The following is a 24,509-nucleotide window of genomic DNA, read 5'->3' on the forward strand; positions in this document are numbered from 1 at the left end:
CCCCGTTAGGAAGTCCTGCTCGTGTGATTTTATGAGCGCGCGTGCTGTCAGACCATCCACGTGTGAATGCCTTTACCTGGTTGTTGTTATTATTATTATCATTATTTCATTATTAATTTTGTTGTTATTGGTGGTTGTGGTATTAATCTTAGTATAGTATTAGTATTAATATTGTTGCTGTTGTTGTTGTGTTTTTTATAGTAGTAGTAGCAGTAATAACAAGGGGTGTGAGTTGGAGAAAAGGTAACCTCATGGGGGACAGAATATCATGGAGACAGTTCGTTTGTGGCCACCCCTTACGAAATTAACGTGTCCGGCTATACACAGACATACATAAAGTAGTAGTAGTAATAGTAGTAGCAGTAGTAATAATAATAGTAGTAGTAGCAGTAGCTGTTGTTGTTGTTGTTGCCGTAGGTTCATCTGACGTGTGAACCCAGTGGACTGCAGGCTTAAATTGCCGTCCTCCTGCAGACCACCATCCTTTGAGGCGGGGGGGGGGGAATAGGTAGGGAGGTTTTGAACGTTTGCGTAACCTGGCAGCTCCACAGCCCAGTCCTATCAGTGCCACTACGTGAAGGCGTCCCTCCCTCAGCCCCTAGACAGAGTAAAGCGAATCTATGAATGCTGTGGCCATTTTTTTTCAAGATGAATAAAATCGTCTCTATTAACTTGTTTTTCCTCCCTCAGACAGTTTTGAGAGAGAGAGAGAGAGAGAGAGAGAGAGAGAGAGAGACTTTTGGAACCGGAGGGGTTAGATGAAGCCTAAGCCCTCCAAGCATTTCGTAAGCTTAATAAAATCGTCTGTACCAACTCCACAGTATTTTTTGCGTTCCTTACACGATTTCATTTCGATTTTGAGATATTTTTTTGGAACAGGGGGGGGTTAGGTAGGTCCTTCATTAACCCCTTCAGTACGAGTGGCATTTCTCATAGTTGAATAAATTATCTATGCATTTTTTTTTACTTAGTTTTTTTTTTTTTTTAATGGAGAAAAATGTTAGTGCTGTATTTCTCGTGGGCCTCACCCCGTGATGATGATGATGATGATAAGGAGAAAGAAAAGGAAGAAGAGAAGTATGGTAATGATGAGGATGAAGATGATGATGATGATGATGATATGGAGGAAGAGGAGGAGGAAGAGGAGGAAGCGTATGATGATGATGATGATGATGATAAAAAGGAGGAGGAGGAGGAGGAGTATGATAATAATAATAATGATGATAATGATGAAGATGAGGATGAGAAGAAGGAGGAGGAGGAAGAGGAGTATGATGATGATGAGGAGGAGGAGGAGGAGGAAGAGGAGTATGATGATGATGATAATAATGATGATGATGATAATAATGATGATGATGATAATAATGATGATGATGATGATGATGATGATAATAATGATGTAACACTAACCTCTGGAGCTGAGGGCATGTTTGAGTGAGGCAAGATCTTTCTGCATGATCTGTTGAACATCACGGGTGGAGGCAATAACATCACGCATAGACACCATGGCCTCTCGCAGCTGCATCCCGCTGTCCTCCGCCTTACGCACTGAAAAGACAGGAGAATATTAATAGCAGCAAAAGCAACAAAACCTTCATCATAATATTAATAGCAGCAGAAGCAACAAAATCATCGTCATCATCAACACTGGCAATCTCTTCATCATCATCATCATCATCACCACCGTTATCAGTACTGCCATCATTTGCTATCATCATCATCGTCATCATCATCATCACCACTGGCAAACTATTCAACCTCACCACCATCATCATCATTGTCATCTTCACTGGCAAGCTATTCATCCTCACCATCATCATCATCATCATCATCATCATCATCATCATCAAAGGAACTACTTGTAAGCCCCACTAAGAGCCTATAATCATACTATAAACATCAAAGGGTCTTAGTGGAGGCAGACACCGCTAGTTTTGAGCACGTGAGAACTCTATAATCAAAATAGTGTATATAATTAGGGAGGGTATTTCAAGGTTTACTAGTGATAGACACCAGACCAGAGTGTTGTGATGTAATAAATTGATAGATAGATAGGCAGATAGACATACAGACAGCTAGATGACACAAGAAAAGGCTAATAATTACACGAACAGACCCGAAGGGTGGAAGGGGTTTAGTATGCAAAGGGTAGTCAGCATTACCAAACAGTTTATGATGCAGAGAGAGACAGACAGACAGACAGACAGACAGACAAAGATAGTGACAGTGACAGTGACTGAGAATGAGAGTGACTGCGAGTGACAGTGAGAAGGACAGTAAGAGAGAGACAGACAGACAGACAGACAGACAAAGACAGAGACAGAGACAGACCCAGCGAGACGTCAATGTTCAAGATCTATATTTTGATCAGGCAACAGACGCCAAATTCTGCGTAAAAACACGATCCAAACCCTGAAGTTAATTCAGACGCAGGGACACAGACAAAGGAGCAGTACTTGAAGAAGGCCAGGATAAAGGAATAAGAGCAAGAGCAGCTTCAAACAATTTACTCATCCGATTTTTTACCACATTTTCGTAGATATTGATGAAGCAGCTGAGCGTGTGTGGCTAAAAATGAGTTTTGTATCAAGGGTGACACTCAAAATAACTTATGAGGTGCTTTTATTGATCCCTGAATCGTTGATTGCAGTTTGAGGGTGGAAAGGAAGGAGCGTCCTAGATCTAGTAACAATAAGATCTTTTTTGTCAGGGCTGAGCTCCATACTGCACTGATCACACCAACTAATCAATTTAAAATATTGTCCCTCTGAGTATTGGTGACCCGAATTCTCTCAGCAGATGAAATGGGATCATATGTAGAGGCATCATCTGCATGCACTCATTTTTGAGGAAATCCCATTACTTACTGGCAATAATGAATGAAAAGCAGAAACCCAAGTACCCTATCCTGCAGTACATCATATTTAACTGTACTATACGAACAAAAAATTGCCAATCACCACCTCACCCAGGTGTTCACTTGTAAAAAATGTAGGAACTATCATTAGCGCAGGACCACCAATCCTAACGGGACCCAGTTTACATAATGCTTTATGGAATATAGAACGGAACACAAATTAAGTCGTGGTGCATATCCAGCAATCATGCCTGGAGATCGTGAGTGATCGCAGGTGCTGTATCTAAGCCCTTCCTAAATCCAACACTGGTTTTGTGGCAGCAAATGAAAAATACCAATACAACTGAAAATCGCTTGGCTAGCAGGTGCACAAAGACTGGATAAAAGTGGAGTGTCACATCTATACTCTCTGGGTAGAACAGTGACAGGTGATCCTTTTGGAACGGGTGTCACAGAAGCAGAGTGCCAGCACACTGAGAAAATGCCACGACGATTTAGGATTCTAAAAACAACAGCTATTTTATCTGCTAATAGTTTGCCAATACCTTTAAAAACAATAGAGGAAAAATGCCATCAGGATCAGCCTCCTCAAGGGAATGCAGTTCATACCAATGATTTGTAATTCAACAGACCTATGCATTAGTTCTGGAAAGCATTGGTAAGGTAGTCCAGCTTTCGCATTACTCTTCTTGCTCACAAAAGCGGAAGCCAAGAACAACAAGTTATGCTTTCCCCAAGTGCCAATTACCAGTATATCATAGCGAATAAAAAATGTTCTATTTACTAAAACCACAGTCAGGTTAGTCAGTCTTTCAATCACATTCGCCCCAATAATTTCCACTCAACAAGAGCGACTGGGCGGTGTGCTAAATTTCAAACCCTGAATGTTAGATAATAATGTGATAATGCAGCCTTTAGCTGCCTTCGTGGGATGAGGGAGGGTGAGCAAACAAGCCTTGAGCACTGACGTTACTCAAATGTCACTGATTCCTCTTGTAAGACCAGCATGCGTTCACTAGAGGTACCAACACATTCCCTAAGGACACGGCTACCTAACCTCAACCTCATCTTGCTTCACCTCATCTCATCTCACCTAACGTCACTCCACCTCACATCACATCATTTCATCTTACCTCACCTAACCTTGCCTCACCTCACCTCACCAAATCAAACCAGACCTGACCTGACCATACCTAACCCAAACCCACACAACCTAACCAGATTCAAAACATCTAACCTTGAGCAATGATACCAGGCTCAAGCACTGCCAGTTCCTCTAGTATGGCCACCTTGTGTTTACGTAAAATCAGCATCACATCCCTTGACCTTAAGTTTAACCGTAACCTTAAACTGAAAGTCAACCTTAACCTTTACTTTATCATTAACCAAATCTAGCCTCACCTTGGGCATTGATTCCAGTCTTCAGTGCTGATATTTCTTCTTGTATAGTCAGCTTGTGTTCACGTAGGGTCACCATTACTTCCCTTAGCGATGCCGTAACATCATTATGGAAACTGCTGTCGTCACTTTTACTGCCTGGAAATAATTAACACCTTCAGTCACATACAGTATTCTGCTGAGTTATTCATCTTGCAATAAATAAATAAATAAATAATCCTTCTTGCTACAGACGCTAGAGAGGGATGCCTTCACGTGGTAGCATCGACATACCTGGTCGGTTTTGCTACCCGGTTATACAAACGTGCCTCTTTTCCCTCCCTATCCTCCCAGTTGAAGGATGGTGGACTGCAGAAGGAGAATTTCAGCCTGCAGTTCACTGGGTTCACGTTCAGAAGAGCTTCAGATTGCTGCTGCTACTACTACTACTGCTGCTGCTACTGCTGCTGCCGCTGCTATTGTTACTACTACTACTACTACTACTACTACAACTAGTAATAGTACTACTACCACTAACGGGAACTGATTAGAGGTTTATCCGTGATTGTGGGCAAAGGACGCTTTCTCTCTCTCTCTCTCTCTCTCTCTCTCTCTCTCTCTCTCTCTCTCTCTCTCTCTCTCTCTCTCTCTCTCTCTCTTTGTATATATCATCCTCATCATAATATATACAAAGATTGTATATATATATATATATATATATATATATATATATATATATATATATATATATATATATATATATATATATATATATATATATATATATCAGATATATAGGCTGGTCATTATATTGCGCCAGCTTATCAATTGTCCAACATTGCAAGAACGGCCCAGTCTGCTGATGTGGGTCCAGAAACAGGTGGTACAAGCGTGGTGAAATGACGCAGCTAGTGACAGACTGCCACTACAAATTATAAATACACAGGCGAGGACAAAGTTTGCCTAAGTGTGCGTCCACATGTGTGCTCAAACATATGTTGGCAACACAGCTGGCAACATGTTTGGATACATGTATGCAGCAGTATTTGGACAGATGTATGCAAACATGTTTCAGTGCAGTTTCGAACACTGGCAGCAGAGGCGATGGGACAAGTGTGACCATACCAGGCAGCTGAGACTTCATCATGATGCTGCCAACATGATCTGGACGCTGCTGTTGCCACCATGTTTGCAGCGTGTTCGTTACTGTGTTGCTTACAAGTTGCTGCCACTTATTTGAGCACACGTGTGGACGCGACCTAATATTTCACCTCTTCCACTTCTCGCTATCCTCTGCTGGCTAATATCCTAAATATAAGAGTGACTTGGTATGCTTCTTTGCCTATCAGTGATTTTCTTTTGATAGGAGGCGTTAGTGTGGAAAGTGACGGGCATGACGTAAGTGTGGAGCAGGCGCTGGGGAATAGTAGGCAAACTTTTGACCCTGACTGTACGAATATCTGGCAAGGAAGTAGAGAATAACACAGGGTAGACCCTGGTATCGCTGACTGAGACGTCCCCACAGCACACAATAATAGCAGCGAAAGCTCTGTTTAAAGGATGGTCCTATTGTGCCCCATGTTTACTAGCAGGTAAATTGTGCCCCATGTTTACTAGCAGGTAAATTATCGTGCTCCCTACGTGTCAACAAGTGGGTTGATGGAGGGTTAGTGCCCCTCCCCGTAAAGCAAATAACTCAAGAGTCAAATGGCCACCCCTTACGGGATGATGGCGTCTGGCAATAGGTAGGTAGGTAAATTATCGTGTGTTGCGGGGACAGTTCTGCAAGCGTTAGTAATGTCTGCCCTGTATCACTTTTACATCTCTTTTACCCTATTGCATCTTTAATTTTCTACTTCTCTGTTACGCTATTCATGCATTATAGTGTGTGTTTTTTTTTTTTTTTCTTTTTTACGCACATTGATTCCATACTTGATTATTGATTTCATGAAAGAGCTAAGTTATCTGCGCTCTCCACAGCAGCAAGCTGAACCGTTCCTACAACGCACAAGCTGTGGGAATTATGGGGAGCGTTATGTACCGTCCTTCCTGTATATGACACTGTATTGATGTAGGTGTGATTGAAAATGTTAAAAGCATACTTTGAAATGGTCTGGCCATACGGAAAGGGTGGAGAGGGAGACTGACTAGAAGAGTGTGAGTGACGTGGAGGGGGAGAGGGGGAGGAGGAGACCAAAGATGAGATGAAGAGATGGAACGGGGAGATGTATGAACGAGGTGGGTGCTAGTTGGAGGAAGGGTAGGCAAATAACAGAAGACAGGGTGACGTGGAGGCGCCTGGCTATAGATACTTAGACTGACTCACCTTTGGAACTGACAACATTTTTCAGGGTGTCAAATCCATCTCTCAAAATGTCCTGCATCTCGAGAAGTGGATGACCATGTTCATGGTTACTTGCTGAAACACAAAACATTAATGTTAATTCTTTCACTCCCCTTGACTATTATTTTAGTTTGTTCTGACTACCTTCAGGGGATTTTATTCAGCTTAGAGAAGAGTTCAGATAACGGATGGGACTTGAATGTATGAATGTTGTGATGAGGAGGTACACTGAGGGTGAGTATATGAAGAGGATGGAGGATGACAACTTGGTACGGAGGATGAGAAACGTTGTGGGTAGAACTGCAAGAGCCAGACCGAAAAATACCGGGAACGAGGTCACAGAGTGTGACCTCAGAGATAAGGAACTGTATAGTGAAGCTGCCAGAAATCGAGCAGCGTGGTGAGCAGCCTTTAAGTGACCAAGGCCGACGCATGCATGTCTATGTTTTATAAACAAAACAAAACGAAACGAAACAAGGGAGACCGTCTGTTGTGGAAGGGGTTAATGGAGGTTTTACACGTATCTAACCCCTCCACGTCGAAAAGTCTCCCATAAGCTGAAGTAAATCGTCTCGGGGTAGCCAGAATAAACCCAATAATGCGTCACAGGATTCAAGGGTTATTTATGCCTCTAATACCACTCGATTTTATTCAGGTACGAGAGCGTCATAGGAGCCTGTGTGTATAAAGGCTGGTACCAGTAACTCTTGGTCGGGATGACTTTAGTGTTTAATTAAGATAATGCTAGATTGTATTAAACAGATAAGCGTGAGTTACGATAGCTTAGGAGTGATTGATAATACTGCCACCATTAACCCTCTCATGGTCCTAACAACTCTATTATTCTGTTCCAGCTAATGCCAGACGACTTAATTTGGCTGAGTGAGTCATAGGAGTTTGAAAAAGTAGATGAAATGGATTGAGTTGTGAAGTAGAGCCAGGATTCCAGGATCTAGAATGACGAGTGAATGGGAGTGTGACCTATTGCACCGGGATTACTCTTGGTAGTTGTCCTTTTTTAATCAACCATCTGTAGTAGTGAGGGACTGATCAACACTCACGGGCTCTTAAAACTCATTCCCAACTAAGTAAAATTCCTTAACGTTATCTGAAATAGAATGATAAAATTGTCCCTATCATGAGACCTGATTCTCTCTCTCTCTCTCTCTCTCTCTCTCTCTCTCTCTCTCTCTCTCTCTCTCTCTCTCTCTCAGCTGAATAAAAACTCAGCTGAAACAAAATAATAGAGTTGACCTTTATTCTCGCTGGTTAAGGAGACTCCCTAACATCTTTTCCGAAGCGATTTAATTTGCTTATTACACCTCATTACTCTTTTCCGTGTTATACAAATCCTTCAAACATCCCCATACTCCGCATAAATAACGTACAAAAGGGTATTAAAACGCCATATCCAGAAAATAAATCGCTAAGGAACAGGTGTTAGGGAGCTTCAATACCCAGCGAGATTATTAGCCTGTTTTTAACCCTTCCAATTCGTAAATTTTCTAAGCTGAGCAAAGTGATCTGGTTCTATGCTCCGTTTACTTTAACTTGGCCCAGATTTTCGTCCTTTTGCAGTTTATTTCACACAGCTCAGAGGCAGAATAAGACAAGGCTATCGTTCTGCATCCTTTACATGGCACTTCTTCGTGACTAGCATCCTAATCCAGTGTTTATCTGTTAATACGTCTCATTACTCAAGATGGAGAGATGGCAATTTTAGGCCAGGTTAGAATGAATGGCGTATAGTGAGAATAGTTATGATAAAAAAAAAAAATACTGGAGGTTAATAATGAGTAATTGGAGGTTAATACGTCATTGGAGGTAAATGACGCATAATTGGAGGTTATTAACGCGTAATTGGAGGTTAATGACGTAATTGGAGGTTAATGACGCGTAATCGGAGGTCAAAAGAGCGTAATTCGAGGCTAATAATGCGTAATATTGCTTAATTAGAGGTTAACAACGAGTGATTTGAGGCTAATAACGAGTAATTGGAGGCTAATGACGCGTAATTGAAGGATAATAACGCGTAATTGGAAGCTGATAATGCATAAGTGAAGGTTAATGACTATGGATCAATTAAACTATTGTACTGGGCATGGTATTGAGGCTGCTGGTTATTACGATGCCTAGGCCCTCTTGCCTTGGACTTACGTGGAAAAAATGATAATGATGATGGTGATGATGATGAAAATAAGTGATGATGATGACGATAATAATGAAAATAAAGGTGATGGTGAAGACTATGATGATGATGATGAAAATAAAGGTAATGATGATGATAATAATAATAAAAGTCATGCTGCTGCTGATGCTGATGATGATGATGATGATGATAAAAGTAATAATGATGGTGATGATGATGATGATGATAGAAATAAACATGATAATGATGATGAGGATTTTAATGTTGTTGTTGCTGGTGGTGGTGGTGGTGGTGGTGGTGGTGGTGGTGATGATGATGATGATTAAAATGATGATGATAATGATACTGAATAAGGGTAATGTTGATGAGGGTGGTAATGATGATGATGATAATAATAAATGTGATGATAATGATGATGATGAAGTAGAGAAACAAAGATAATGATGACGACGATGATGATGATATAGATCCACCCTTATAACTCTGATCATTTTCGTGGTCAAAAAATAGTTAGTTTGAGACGGGAAGACTGCCTGCCCAGATAACGCGTGGGACATTAATTTTTGCTGTACAGTTTCAGTCATTATTTCCTTTACATCATCGTCACCCCAGCCACGCGAGAGAGAGAGAGAGAGAGAGAGAGAGAGAGAGAGAGAGACAGACAGACAGACAGACAGACAGAGAGAAGCGCACGGGGTATCAGCTCTTCCACGAGAGAGAGAGAGAGAGAGAGAGAGAGAGAGAATCAGCTCTTCCACGGGGCCTTAAAAAAGCAGGTCGTATTCTAAGTGACTCTAGAAACCGCAACACCTTCTCCTAAGCTACTTATTCTACATATTACACCTCAGTATCGCCTTTTATGTTACTGATGAAAACTATGGCGATGAGAAAACGATATAAAGCACACAAGAAAACAGGAGGGTGTTGTGTGCATAATAAATCGCTTAGAAAATGGTGCCACGAAACCCAGTCAGATATTGATAAGCAAACAAGTAATATTCAGGGAGTTGGATATCACTTCACCCCACGCTCAGGAGAGAAAAATGGTCAGGATAATTATAATGATGATGATGGTGACAATACTACTGATGATAATGATGGTGGTGATGGTGGTGAAAATAATAATGAGAATAATGGTGGTGGTGAGATTTACAATGACAATAATGATGGTGGTGTTGGTGGTGAAAATAATAATGATAATAATAATGATGGTGGTGGTGATGATGAAAATAATGATAATAATGATGGTGGTGGAAGTGGTGACAATAATAATGATACTAATGATGATGGTGATGGTGGTGGAAATGTTGACAAAAATGATATTAATGTGGTTAGTGATGGTCTTAGTGGTGACAATGATGGTGATGACTGTGTAGATGGTGGTGGTGATGGTGGTGGTGGTGATGGTGGTGGTGCAGACAACTCACCCTGTTTTGTACAGTTGATAATGTCTAAAATAGCCATCTGGTTTGCCAACACCCTCTCCAACATGTCCTCAATACGCTGATGGTACACCACAGCCGACGTAGACCTGCCTCTGGTACCCTCGCTGTCCGATGCCCTGGTGGAGAGAAAACGATTTTGTATGGATATAGTGCGTTTACTCTGGCTATAGCGCGTTTACTCTGGCTATAGCGCGTTTACCTGGGCTATAGCGCATTTACTCTGGCTATAGCGCGTTTACCCTGGCTCTATATATCGCGATTACTGCGGCAAAAGCGCGTTTAATTCAGCCTTACAAGATCCCTATCCCCTTCTGGCTCAGCTGATGGCCAAGTGTAGTCAGAGTGGAAGACTGAATTGACTCCTCGTGCCAGCAGACTTGTCCGTACATTCACAACTGCTTCCAGTCACCTCAAACTGTCTAAGGTATTATTTTTTCCTGTAGTGTGTTTATATTTACTCGCAAATTTCACACTGACCTTCCATGAGCCTCGGATCATTGCTGAGAGGGTGTAGCTCTGCAGACAACATGGCTGGTGCGGAGTATAGTAACCAAGGAGATTCATCCATACCCCAGAACCAACAAGTAACCTGACTAGACTCTATTCACTTTACCTTGACCTAATATTGTCATCCCTACATCTTGAATACTGAGTTACAACAACAGATTAACAGTAGTATATGATGCTAGTCACGAAGAAGTCAAGTGAAGAGGATGGAAACACGTAGCATGCTTTTCCACTGAGCCACGTGAAACAACCAACGATAGGATGAAAATTTTGACCAAGTTAAAGTGAATGAACTTTAATAATCATGGATACTCACCATTACCTCATATCTATCCACGTAACCTGACTAGTAACCAAGGAGACTTATACCTGCCCCATAACTAACCAAGCAATCCTACTAGTAACCAAGGAGACTCATTTCGAACCCATAACTAACCAAATAACCCGACTAGTAACCAAGGAGACTCTTTCCTACCGCATAACTAAATTGAGCGGCCGTGATGAAAGAAAGAAATAAAAACCAGACTTTTAAGGTATAGAACAAGTGGCGTTAAGATGAGAGAGCAGAGTGAAGTGGGGAGTGACGGGGACAGACATGCTCTTGGTAAGGGTGTGGAGGCTGAAAAAAGATGACTGGGTACTTAGAGGAAAAATTGTCAATGAATTTATGAAAATGGTTTTATTTGTTTGTTTGTTTATTAATTAATTAAATCATATATTTATTTATTTATTTATTCATTCATTCATTCATTCATTCATATGAGTTCAAACCGAAAAGGCAAGGCCCAGAGGAAAATAAAAAGATAACAATACTTTACACTGGTAAATATGCATCTGGAAAAGTCTATGGCTTGAATGGGAATACCCAGCTATCACAAGTGCCTGTTGTCGTAAGTGGATAGAGGAGGATTCTCAGGCTGCAGTGCTTATACCCTCAGGTGTGTGTGTGTGTGGAGGGATTTCCTGAGGGTGCTTAGACACTCAAGTCACACACGCGGAGCAATGTTGCTTGGGAAAACCTGTGCATCATTTATCAGGTGTAATTTTTATCTTGTTAAAACTTTCATCTACAGGATCTCGCTCAGCTGAAATATCGTCTGTGATTAACCAAAACAGAATACGAGTTTCTCCAATCATGAAAGAGGGTTACTAAAGAATGACAATATTTACACCCTCAGGCTCCTAAGATTGAATCTCAGATGAATATAATACAGCTGAGATAGAATACTATCGTTCTCCCAATTATTATATCATTGTCTCAACAAAAACTCAGCATTCAATATTTCACGGGCTATATTACATTACAGTACTGTGACCTAAAACGCGTATTGTCAGGAGGGCTAAACTGCACAGCCAAAATGCAGTAACCATTCCATTTCATTGTGCATGCTTTATTTTGAGCCGACTGACGTATATAAAACTGGCATTTTTGTTTGGGAGTCTAAAATAATCTAGGCATATACTTCTTATCTTGCTCTTTTATTGCACTGATGACAGGGATAACTATTTTCTTTCCCATCAAACGTTGGGAGATTTCATTGTGTGTGTGTCAGTCAAAGGAGCATGAGTTAATACATTCACCCTTAACCCTCTCATCATCAAGACAACTCTATTATTCTACTCCAGGTTACCCCACACCTCTTCATTCCGCTGAGTAAGTCATAAGAGCCTGAGAGAGTAAGCAATTGTATTTTCTTTACAAGACAGTGATAAACTGAAGAAAAAATCAAGGGAGGGAGTAGTTAAGGCGTTAACTCATTCACCACGATGATGTATTTTTTTTTTTATCCATCCATCCATCATCCAATCCTACGTTGCCCCATGAGAAGCGTAGAAGCCCGAGGCTAGGCAAGTTGGTCCTGACATTTAAGATGAGAGTGACCAACCTCACTTATCCCTGAGTGGCCTTACGTAAACAATAAACCCTAATCATCCCTTAGATAATATAAACCTGCACCGGCTCAATCCGATTGGAGCGCCAGCGCCTTAATTACCCACTAAACCACCAGGCGCCATACTTTGGTTATATGGTTACCACCCAGCGTAGTAAATAGTTTCCTGGTATACAGGATACAATTTGGTTTGTCACTCAGTGTAGAGTTACCCATAGGCAGAAGGAAGAGGAAAGAATGAAGTAAAAAGAGACAGAAGAGGATGGAAGGAAAGAAGGATGGGGGAGAGGAAAGGGCAGGCACCTGAGAGCAGCACTACATCAAGTGAGTGGATGGTAAGTGCCCCCATCTACCACAATTTTTTGTTTTAAATACACGAAAATCAGAGCGTGGTGAGGTAGCGTGTGGTATAGTGGCGTGTGGTGTGGTGGCGTGTGGTGTGGTGGAGTGTGGTGTAATGGTGTGAAGTGTATGGTAGTGTGTGGTGTGGTGGCGTGTGGTGTGGTGGTGTGTGGTGTAATGGTGTGAGGTATGTGTGATAGTGTGTGGTGGGGTAGTGTGTGGTGTGATAATTTCTGTTGTGGTAGTACGTAGTGTGGTAATATGTGGCGTGGTGGTGTGTGGTGTGTTAATGTGTGGTGTGGTGATGTGTGGTGTGTTAATGTGTGGTGTGGTGATGTGTGGTGTGATGTATGGTGTGGTAGTGTGTGGTATGGTGGTGTGTGGTGTGTTAATGTGTGGTGTGGTGATGTGTGGTGTGATGTATGGTGTGGTAGTGTGTGGTGTGGTGGTGTGTGGTGTGTTAATGTGCGGTGTGGTGATGTGTGGTGTGATGTATGGTGTGGTAGTGTGTGGTGTGGTGGTGTGTGGTGTGTTAATGGGTGGTGTAGTGATGTGTGGTGTGATGATACATGGTGTGGTATTGTGTGGTGTGGTGGTGTGTGGTGTGGTGATGTGTGGTGTGATGTATGGTGTGGTAGTGTGTGGTGTGGTGGTGTGTGGTGTGTTAATGTGTGGTGTGGTGATGTGTGGTGTGATGATACATGGTGTGGTATTGTGTGGTGTGGTGGTGTGTGGTGTGTTAATGTGTGGTGTGGTGATGTGTGGTGTGATGATGCATGGTGTGGTGGTATGTGGTGTGGTGGTGTGTAGTGTGGTGATGTGTGGTGTGATGATGCATGGTGTGGTAGTGTGTGGTGTGTAAATGTTTGGTGTGGTGATGTGTGGTGTGGTGATATATGGTGTGGTAGTGTGTGGTGTGGTAGTGTGTGGTGTGTTAATGTGTAGTGTGGTGATGTGTGGTGTGATGATGCATGGTGTGGTAGTGTGTGGTGTGGTGGTGTGTGGTGTGTAACTGTTTGGTGTGGTGATGTGTGGTGTGGTGATACATGGTGTGGTGGTGTGTGGTGTGTTAATGTGTGATGTGGTGGTGTGGAGTGATGATGCATGGTGTGGTAGTGTGTGGTGTGTAAATGTTTGGTGTTGTGATGTGTGGTGTGATGATGCATGATGTGGTAGTGTGTGGTGTGGTGGTGTGTGGTGTGGTGATACATGGTGTGGTGGTGTGTGGTGTGGTGATACATGGTGTGGTGGTGTGTGGTGTGGTGATACATGGTGTGGTGGTGTGTGGTGTGTTAATGTGTGGTGTGGTGATGTGTGGAGTGATGATGCATGGTGTGTTAGTGTGTGGTGTGGTGGTGTGTAGTGTGGTGATGTGTGGTGTGATGATGCATGGTGTGGAAGTGTGTGGTGTGGTAGCGTGCAGTTTGGCACTGTGATGTGGTATCGTGTGGTGTGGCAGTGTGTGGTGCTGTGTGGTAGTGTGTGACGTGCTATGGTTGTGTGTGATGTGATGGTTTGTGGTGTTGCAGTGCTGTTGTTGTTGTTGTTGCTTAGCCCCGCCGAGCAGACCCGTCGACCATAAGCATATAACTGCTTCTGTGGGACCGTCCTACAGGCACAGCACAGTACATACACTGGGTAAGGAACGGAGGGCCCTTGTGGCAGACAGCGCCTCACCAGGATAGGACTACAGTAGAATCCTTCCCAGCAGAGAAATGCAAGGAAATAGGAGAAAGTTTGGCTTCTGGGTGGACGCCGCAGCTGCTTTGCTCAATCCATGGGACACAGTGCCACCAAGTGCAGGCTCCACATCAGCAGTGTGAAACGAGGCAGTTGAAGTATGGCAGCGTGAAATATGGCAGTGTGAAGTATGGCAGTGTGAAGCATCGCAGTGTGAAGTATGGCAGTGTGAAGCATGGCAGTGTGAAGCATGGCAGTGTGAAACATGGCAGTGTGAAGTATGGCAGTGTGAAGCATCGCAGTGTGAAGTACGGCAGTGTGAAGCATGGCAGTGTGAAATATGGCAGCGTGAGGTATGGCAGTGTGAAGCGTGGCAGTGTAAAGTATGGCAGTGTGAAGCGTGGCAATGTAAAGTATGGCAGTGTGAAGCATGGCAGTGTGAAGCATGGCAGTGTGAAATATGGCAGCGTGAGGTATGGCAGTGTGAAGCGTGGCAGTGTAAAGTATGGCAGTGTGAAGCGTGGCAGTGTGAAGTATGGCAGTGAAGCATGACAGTGTGAAGTATGGCAGCATGAAATATGGCAGTGTGCAGTATTTCAGTGTGAAGTATGGCAGTGTGATATATGGCAGCGTGAGGTATGGCAGTGTGAAGCGTGGCAGTGTAAAGTATGGCAGTGTGAAGTATGTCAGCGTGAAGTATGTCAGCGTGAAGCATGGCAGTGTGATGTCAGCGTCCTCTAACCCAGCCTTCAGATAAGCCCGGCACTTACTTTATGACATATGGCCGTCTCATGTCAGTGACGTCATCTAAACCCCTCGATGCTCACTACAACTCTATTACATTCGTGTCACAACCAGGCCACTTTATCTATTTCGTTATTTATCTGTTTATTTATTTACTTATTTAGTTGAGGCTTTACTTCATTGCCTTTAACTTTGCGTAGATTTTCGACATTTTGCGGCCTATTTTACATATCTCAGTGGCAGACAAAGACACTGCTATGGCACAACATCCCTTCCACGGCACTTCTTCATGACTAGCATTATCCTAGTGTTAATCCCTAGCTGTACTCAAACCTCAAGACGGAGAGATTGCAGTTTTACACCTAGTTAAAGTAGACTGAGTATCGTAGCAGCAATAATAAATAATAAATAAATAAATGCGTAAATAAATAAAATAAATAAATGCGTAAATAAATAAATGAATGAATAAATAAATACCTAAATAAATAATGCGTAAATAAGTAAATAAATAAATATAAGTAAAAAATATGAAGGTCCTTTGAATGAAAACGTTAATCCTTCCTGTGACGCAAGCTGGTGGGCGGAGCAACCCAGCGTACAGTCGGCATCAAAAGTTAATCCTCTTTCTTACTTTTTTTTTCCTTGTACTGTACTTTGAAAACAGGACTTTTGATACCGACTGTACATAGGCTAATTGTTTGCTTGACTGGGCAGGATTCACACCGGGGGATCAGTGAGAGAGAGAGAGAGAGAGAGAGAAGGTGGAGGAGGGGATGGAGGGTAAGAGAGAGAGAGAGAGAGAGAGAAGTGGAAGAGGGGAGAGAGGGCAAGTGGGAGCATGAGTAAGCTAGGGGAAATGAAGTGGGGATGGGAAGGGAGGTGAAGAGGAGAGGTGGAGGGAAGAGGAAGGGGGGAGTGGAGGGAAGTGAGTAGAGGTGGAAGGACTTGGAGAGAAGGGGTGGAGGGACGTGGAGAGAGGGGGTGGAGGGATGGAGAGAGGGGAGGGAGGGAGGGAGGGAAGGAGAGACAGGTACATAACGTTTTCCTGGGATATTTATTACAGTATTTATTTATTTCATCTTTATTTTTTTATTTATATTTTTACAGTGTTCATTATTTATTGTTTATTTATTTCTCTCACCAGCACTTTAACGTGACCTTGATTTTTGTCTGTCTGCGGTTTAGTTCACGTGGATCAGTGGGAAAGAAAAATACCACAGACCTAATCATTTCCACAGCTCTTCTTCATGACTAGCATCATATTCTCGTCTGCTGCTGTAGTCCTTTCACTTTAATTTGGCCTAGATTTTTCTCTTTTTGTAGGTTATGTCGCGTAGGTCGATGGTGAGAGAGAGAGAGAGAGAGAGAGAGAGAGAGAGAGAAAATATATTACAGCTCTACATCCTTTCCACAGCACTTCTTCGTGACTACCACCGTATTCTAACCTTGATCTATTGCTATAACTCGGCATTCACGATGAAGAGAGGGCAATTTTAGGCCAGGTTAGAGTAACAAGAGTATAGCAATAATTTACGTTGTCGCGGTGGTTGTTAAAATGAATGAATTAAAGTCGTCTTTATAATCAGGTTTTACTATACCCTTTCCACTCCAACTTGATCTAAAGTTGTCATCTCTCCCTCTTGAATAAACTGCTAGTCATGAAGAAGTGCTACGGAAATTATGTATAGCCGTAGCATTTTCCATTTACTCCAACTTAGCGTAAAATTGTCATCTCTCCATCTTGAATGATGAATTGTAATAATAATATGGTGCTTGTCACGAAGAAGTGCTATGGGAAGGCTGTAGGACTGTCTGTAGCCGCCACTGACAAAATTCAGGATCATGTTAAGATGTAAGAACTATAAATTACATGGAACAAGTACATTCTTTTATCATTCTTTCCCACCATAAAATTCGACTTAGTTCATTCCCTAACATCCAGCATTTATCCAACGTATCACACTTTCACATGTCACGACTTAAGCACTGATACCCACCGTCCATATTGAGTACGTGCTGGGGTTATCTTATGCGTGATTAGGTTAGCGGTATTACGACATTTTGATAGGCGTGATGAAAAGTCGTCTATTTTTACCACTTTACTCAGATTAGTGGTGATATTTCGACGCGGATGGCTTAAATATACCCTAATTAACCCCGCTACACTGAGATCTGTCGAAAGTGTGCGAAATATTACCCACATTCAAAGTGCAATGCGTGAGCCCTAAAATTGGTCTAAAAGTCGAACATTCAGCTTTACTCTAGATGCTTACTCTCAATATCGAATTACCTCATCCTTGCCTGACCCTCAACCCTTTCACCAAGTATGGCCAAAATCAAATCAAAACTGAACTAACCTTGCCATATGACCTTGACCTCAGGGAAAATTAGAATGTCTTCATCCTCGTCCGGTATTCTCGTCGGGCAAGGAAGCTCCCTAACACTTCTTCCTAAGCGATTTATTCTGCTTATTACACCTTACTGTTCTCTTCTGGTTCATTTAAATCAGGTATCACAATTTTCAGCATCAGTAGCATACAAACTGATATTAACCAGCCGTATCCAGAAATAAGTAGCTGAGGAAGAGGAGTTAGGGAACTTCCTTACCCGAAGAGAATACCAGTCCTTGCCTGTCCCTCAACCCTTTCACTAAGTCTGGTCCAAATCGAGTCAAAATTAAATGAAATTGTCGATCCGTTAGCCTTGCCCTTTGATCTTTCGTTTAGACTAACTGCTCTCCACTGTGGTCTAAATCGAATCAGAATTGTTTAAGTGAATTTTGCGGTGACACTGACCTATTGTTATTAAAAAAAAAAAAAAAAAAAAAGGAATCTAAGATAGAGTACCGCAAAAAAAAAATAACCGCCACAGACTCAAAGGCCTAAGTTATGGAGATGAGCACCGCGGCTAAGCACCTTATGGCGTCTGTCCCACCTGTAGCTTTACCTTGTCTCCTTGGCTGACCTTCCACCATTCCACCAAGTTTCATTGAAATCATAACAAAACTGAGTTACTTAGTTCACACACACACACACACACACACACACACACACACACACACACACACACACACACACACACACACACACACACACACACACACACACACACACACACCAGCAGCGATATCGTGACAGAAAGAATTAATCAAGTTACATTATCGGAGTGAAGGGTAAAAGAAATTCATCTCTCTCTCTCTCTCTCTCTCTCTCTCTCTCTCTCTCTCTCTCTCTCTCTCTCTCTCTCTCTCTCTCTCTCTCTCTCACTCACTCTCTCTCTCTCTCTCTCTGGGACCTATTTCAGTTTTTTTTTTTTTTTTTGAAGCAGACCACTCCTGTACATAGATATAGGAAAAGTAGAAATAAATAAAGCAGGCAGATAGATAGATAGGTAGATAGATAGATAGATAGATACACTGCTCCTACGCCAAAACACTGACCTTCATCTGGTTGAGTCCTATGAAGTATTTTTAATTTGTATTCTTATTCTCTTGACACGAGTTTAATCAGATGGGGATGACATGTATACTATCTCTGAACCCAACACTGTCCATAACCCATGCAGTCTGATTAGTTAGTATTATTATTATTATTTTATTATTATTATCCCTACTACTAATAATCATGATAATGGAGTAGACTGTAGCACCAGTCGAGCAGGGCAGTACTCCCGAGGTGGATGGAAAGCTGATGACAGGGAGTGCTGGAGCTCCCGTTTCATCAGCGCTCAGGACTAGTTCCTGACCATCCCCCTTTGCTGAACTTTTTCAGTGTCTCAGTTACACAGAGAGTAGGCCAGCATGCTCACCAGTACAAATTTCTCTATCTTCACCAAACTACATGCACAGTACACACTACACTTCCTATTCAAAATTCACCAAAAATGGCGTCAATTCACCCAGCCTCGGAGTCCCCAGGGGGGGGGGACCATAAATGCCCCCGCCATCTGCCCCTCTCCCGGTGACGACTCGAGGTGCCTGGAACCACTGTCTGACTCTCTTCTTCTTCATTTCTGCAACATTCGCGGCCTTTCATCTAACTTTCGCTCTGTTGAGCACCACCTCTCCTCCTCTAAACCTCACCTTCTTTTTCTAACGGAGACTCAGCTGTCTGAGGCAACTGACAGCAAACCCTTTTCTGAATCCTCCTACTTTCTCTATACTCATTTCAAAGCCAAAGGTGGCTGTTGTGTATACATACGCAACGACTTATCTTGCTCTTGTGTTCCTGAACTTGATTCTTCTGAATTCTCCACACTCTGGCTTCGGCTTTCCTGTCATTCTCTGACTAAATATATCTGTGCTGTTTACTTATCCCCTAATTCTACTGACTATCAAAAATTCTTCGACTATCTTACTTCTACGATGGAACACATTCTGTCCATTTCTCCTTTCTCTGAAATCTCCATTCTTGGAGATTTCAATGTTCACCACCACCTTTGGCTCTCCTCTCCTTTCACGGATCCACCTGGTGAACAAGCCTACATCTTTTCTATCCTTAATGACCTAGAGCAGCTAGAACAGCACCCTACCCGTATCCCTGACCGCCTTGGAGAGAGCTCCAACATACTTGACCTCTTCCTCACAACTAATCCTTCTGCTTACTCTGTTAATCTTCTCTCTCCGTTGGGCTCCTCCGATCACAACCTTATTACCTTAACGTGTCCTATCACTCCGGTACGGCCTGTGGACCCTCCAGGGAAACGTCGTCTGTGGCATTTTGGAGCCGCAGACTGGGAGGCCCTCAGGCAGTACTTCTTTGATTTTCCCTGGAATGATTATTGCTTCCATGGCCGTGAGCCATCTGAGTGTGCCTTGCGCATTACGGAGGTTATTCTCTCGGGCATGGAAGCATACATTCCTTTCTCATATCCTTTGACTAACGCAAGAAAGCCTTGGTTTAATCACGCTTGTTCTAATGCTGTCCGCAACAAGGAGAAGGCCTACAAAAGGTACCGGAGCCAACCCACCCCTGAATCACATAATCTTTACGTTTCTGCCCGGAATCATGCTAAGTCTGTTCTTCGCTCTACTAAAAATAATTTCATCCATACTAAATGCTCTCAACTCTCCAACTCGAATTCTTCCTGCTCCTTCTGGCACCTTGCCAAAAATCTTTCTAACAACTTTACCTCATCATCCTTCCCTCCTCTTTTCTATTCTGATGGTTCTGTAGCTATTTCTTCTACTGATAAAGCAGATCTCTTCGCACAGACTTTCTCCTCCAATTCCACCTTAGACGATTCCGGTGCTGTTCCTCCATCACTTCCCCCCTCTGACTTCCTCATGGCTGACATTAAAATTTCTTCAGTTGATGTATTTTCTGCCATCACTGGCCTCAGTACTAACAAGGCATATGGGCCTGATGGGGTCCCTCCTGTTATTCTCAAGAACTGTGCTTCTGTGCTTACACCCTGCCTAGGCAAACTATTTCGCCTTTGTCTGTCAACTTGTACCTTTCCTTCTTGCTGGAAGTTTGCTCTCATTCAGCCAGTCCCAAAGAAGGGTGACCACTCCCAACCCTCCAACTATCGTCCAATTGCTTTAACGTCCTGATTATTTCAAAAGTTTTCGAGTCAATTCTTAATAGAAAAATTTTAAGGCATCTTTCCTATCACACCCTTCTTTCCGATCGTCAGTATGGGTTCCGTCAGGGACGCTCCACTGGCGATCTTCTCACCTACCTTTCAGACTCCTGGTCATCCTCCTTTCGGGACTTTGCGAAAGCTTTGCCATTGCACTTGACATCTCAAAGGCTTTCGATCGAGTCTGGCATAAATCATTAATTTCCAAACTGCCCTCCTACGGTTTCTATCCTTCTATCTGTGCCTTCATCGCTAGCTTCCTTTCTGGTCGTTCTATAGCCGCTGTTGTAGACGGCCATCGTTCTTCTCCTAGATCTATCAACAGTGGTGTTCCTCAGGGCTCTGTCCTATCACCAACTCTCTTCCTTTTATTCATCAATGATCTTCTAAGCTGTACATCTAACCCTATCCACTCAAACGCTGATGACTCCACCCTTCACCTTTCCATTCGGTTCCCGCAACGCCCATCTCAACAGTTACTTCAACAAACAAGGGATGAGGCTATGGCACACCTAATGTCTGACTTGGCTCATATCTCTGACTGGGGTAAAAATAATATGGTTGTCTTTAATGCATCTAAGACTCAGTTCTTACACCTATCAACCCGACAAAATCTTCCACAGGTATACCCACTAATGTTTAATAATATTCAGCTTAATCCTGCATCATCCTTGAACATGCTTGGGGTTTCATTTACTCGGGACTTATCTTGGAAAGATCATATTACATCTCATGTAAAATCTGCTTCCAAGAGATTGGGTGTGCTAAGCCGACTCCGCTCTTTCTTTACCCCTGCACAATTGTTGACTCTATACAGGGGTTTTATCCGCCCCTGTGTGGAGTACAACTCTCATGTGTGGGGAGGCTCCCCACATACAGCTCTTCTCAATAGGGTGGAGTCAAAGGCTTTTCGTCTCATTAACTCTCCTCCTCTTACTGACTCCCTTCAACCTCTGTCTCTTCGCCGCACTGTTGCATCTTTATCTCTTTTCTATCGCTACTTTAATGGTCACTGCTCCTCTGAACTGTCTGCTTGCATTCCTCCACCTCTACGACGGGCGCGTAGCACCCGTCTGGCAGCAAACTCTCATCCCTTTTCTGTCCAACTCTCTAATGCAAGAGTTAACCGTTACTCCCAGTCTTTCATTTATGCAACAGGTCAGCTCTGGAACTGTCTCCCTCTGTCTGTATTTCCTGCTGCCTATGAGCTCCAGTCTTTCAAACGTAGTGTGTCCAGGCATCTCAAAATGATCGGATCTTGAATTTGGCTCTCTATTGTATTTTGTTTTTCTCTTGGAAGGAACTGTTACTGCGGGCTCATGGCCTTTGGTTCCTTCTTCCTCGCATAAAAAAAAAAACTACTACCACTATTACTACTACTACTGCTACTATTATTATTATTATTATTATTATTATCATCATCATCATCATCGTTATTCAGTCTGTATATGGATGGGGTTATAAAAGAGATACAAGGTAGCGCAGTGGATGCTGGAGTGGCCCTAGTGAGAGAAGACATTGTGTGGAAACTCCCTGTACTGTTGGTTGCAGATATTGTGTTGCTAAGTGAAGACGAAGGGGAGCTGCAAGGCTTGGTGGATGAGTTTGGAAGAGTGTGTAGGAAACGGAATCTAAAGGTGAATGTAGGGAAGAGTAAAGTTATGGTCTTTGAGAGAAGTGAAGTCAGTGAATGTCGAGTTAGGTTGGATGAGGAGGAAATGGAAAATATGAGTACGTTTAAGTACTCAGTGTGATGAGTAAGGATGGACGTTTAGAGGGTGAAGTGCTTGAAAGGGTACAACCAGGAAGAACGTTGCTGGTTCCTTGAGAGCAATGATAAGAAACAGGGAAGTGAACATGGAAATGAAAAAGTTACTACATGAAAGTATTGTGATACCAACTCTGACGTATGGTAGTGAAGCTTGGACGTTGTTGAGGGGACAAGTCAGGAGTAAGAGCAGTGGAAATGAGTTACTTGAGAGGAGCCCGTGGAGTCACATGGAGAGACAGACTGACAAATGAGGATGTGAAGGAGCGTTGTGGTGTGGATGTGGATGTGATATGAAGCGTTTGGAGAAACACACTGAGGTGATTTGGCCATATGGAGAGGGTGGAGAGTAAGAGACTGACGAGGAGAATGTATGTGAGTGAGGTGAAGGGGGGAGAGGGAAGGGGAGGCCAAGGATGAGATGGAGGGATGGAGTGGAGAGGTATATGAAAGAGGGGGGTGTGAGCTGGGAGCAGGGCAGTGAAATGGCGGGGGACAGGGCGACATGGAGGCGATTTGTTTGTGGCCACCCCTTACGGGATTAGGGCGTCTGGCGATAGGTAGATTATTATTACCTCCGCCAGGGAGGTTATGTTTTCACCCCTGTCCGTTTGTTTGTTGGTTGGTTGGTTGGTTTGTGAGCAAGTTTACACAAAAACTACCGGACGAATTTCAACGAAACTTGGTAGAAGAATGGGCCTTGGCCCAGAATAGACTCCATTAAATTTTGGTGCGGATCCGGATAAAGGTGCGGATTGGAATTTTTGTTTTCACTTCCTTTCATATTGCGAGAGAGGACGTTTGTCGACATATTCATAAAATTTTCAGTGAATATTGCATGGATATTGATGAAAAAAATCAGTCATATTTAGGATGTTGGTGTCTACGAATGTGTACAGTTTGGCGCGGATCCATGTAAAATTCCGGATCTAGCAGATTTAAATATATTTTTATAGGGGGGTAGTCTTTTTCCAGCTGCCGTACAGCAACAAATAGGACTTGATTGAATTAAAAGGAACTGCATGTTGGGCCTTGGCGAAGATATGCGCTCTCCTGAGTGCCATTCTAGTTATTGTTATTATTATTATTATTATTATTATTATTATTATTATTATTACTGAATAGCTGCAGAAGGCCTGTCCACGATTAGCTTACTACAGTCACAAGATTCACTTAAGTATCTTAAAAATAAATACAATATAGTAGTACCATCTTTTTTGGACGTGTAAATATTAGAAAATAGATTTGTTACTCCATGCTACCATAATTTTCTGTGAAAATTTCTGAGATTTGATTATTACTTGGCACCATTTTTTTTTTTTTTTTTAAGAATTTCTGATATTTCAGTTGTTACTTCCTGCCACCATTTTTGGGGGAAATTTTTAATATTGACCACTTCCTTGCAATCTACCGGCATTTTTTAAAATTTATGTTTAATCGAAATGTTAGTTGCTACTATCACCTTTTGTTGTACTTTTAATTATTGATCAAATTCTAATCTGTCATCATTTTTCATGGAAGTTTTTTGAATTAGTGAATGTTACTCGGTACATTTTCTGTGGTTTCCATTATTGTTACATTCGTACTCGCTGCCATCATTTTTTGTGGATATTTTTAACACTGACCAAATTGTTGCGTTCTACAATCTTTTTTCTTTCCAATATTGATCCAAATGCTAATTGCTGCAATTAATATTTGTTGAAATTTTGAATATTGATAAAGTCCTTCTTGCTACCATTACTTTTTGTGGAATTTTTAGAAAATAATTTGAATATTATATACTTGCTACCATACTTTTTTTTTAAGTTTCTAGTACTGTCA

The 24,509-nt window shown here is 42.4% G+C and overlaps 1 protein-coding gene across 2 annotated transcripts in view; it reads right to left on the minus strand.

The window, feature by feature from the left end:
- The window catches only part of LOC145415985 (uncharacterized), a 50,254-nt gene that overhangs the window by 16,907 nt on the left and 8,838 nt on the right, over positions 1 to 24,509 (minus strand). Inside the window, exons 2-5 of one of the 2 annotated variants that reach the window (XM_080285088.1) lie at positions 10,155 to 10,288; positions 6,561 to 6,653; positions 4,259 to 4,393; positions 1,411 to 1,548 (exon numbers count right to left, since the gene is read on the minus strand). In XM_080285088.1, coding sequence (XP_080141214.1) covers positions 1,411 to 1,548; positions 4,259 to 4,393; positions 6,561 to 6,653; positions 10,155 to 10,288 — 500 coding nt within the window. The remainder of the gene's footprint in view (positions 1 to 1,410; positions 1,549 to 4,258; positions 4,394 to 6,560; positions 6,654 to 10,154; positions 10,289 to 24,509) is intronic. The other variant, XM_080285089.1, reaches the window with a different exon arrangement.

The sequence above is a fragment of the Coenobita brevimanus genome, chromosome 104, assembly GCF_032717465.1.
Source record: "Coenobita brevimanus isolate Jiangsu-jjx chromosome 104, ASM3271746v2, whole genome shotgun sequence".
NCBI classification, from domain to species: Eukaryota; Metazoa; Arthropoda; class Malacostraca; order Decapoda; family Coenobitidae; genus Coenobita; species Coenobita brevimanus.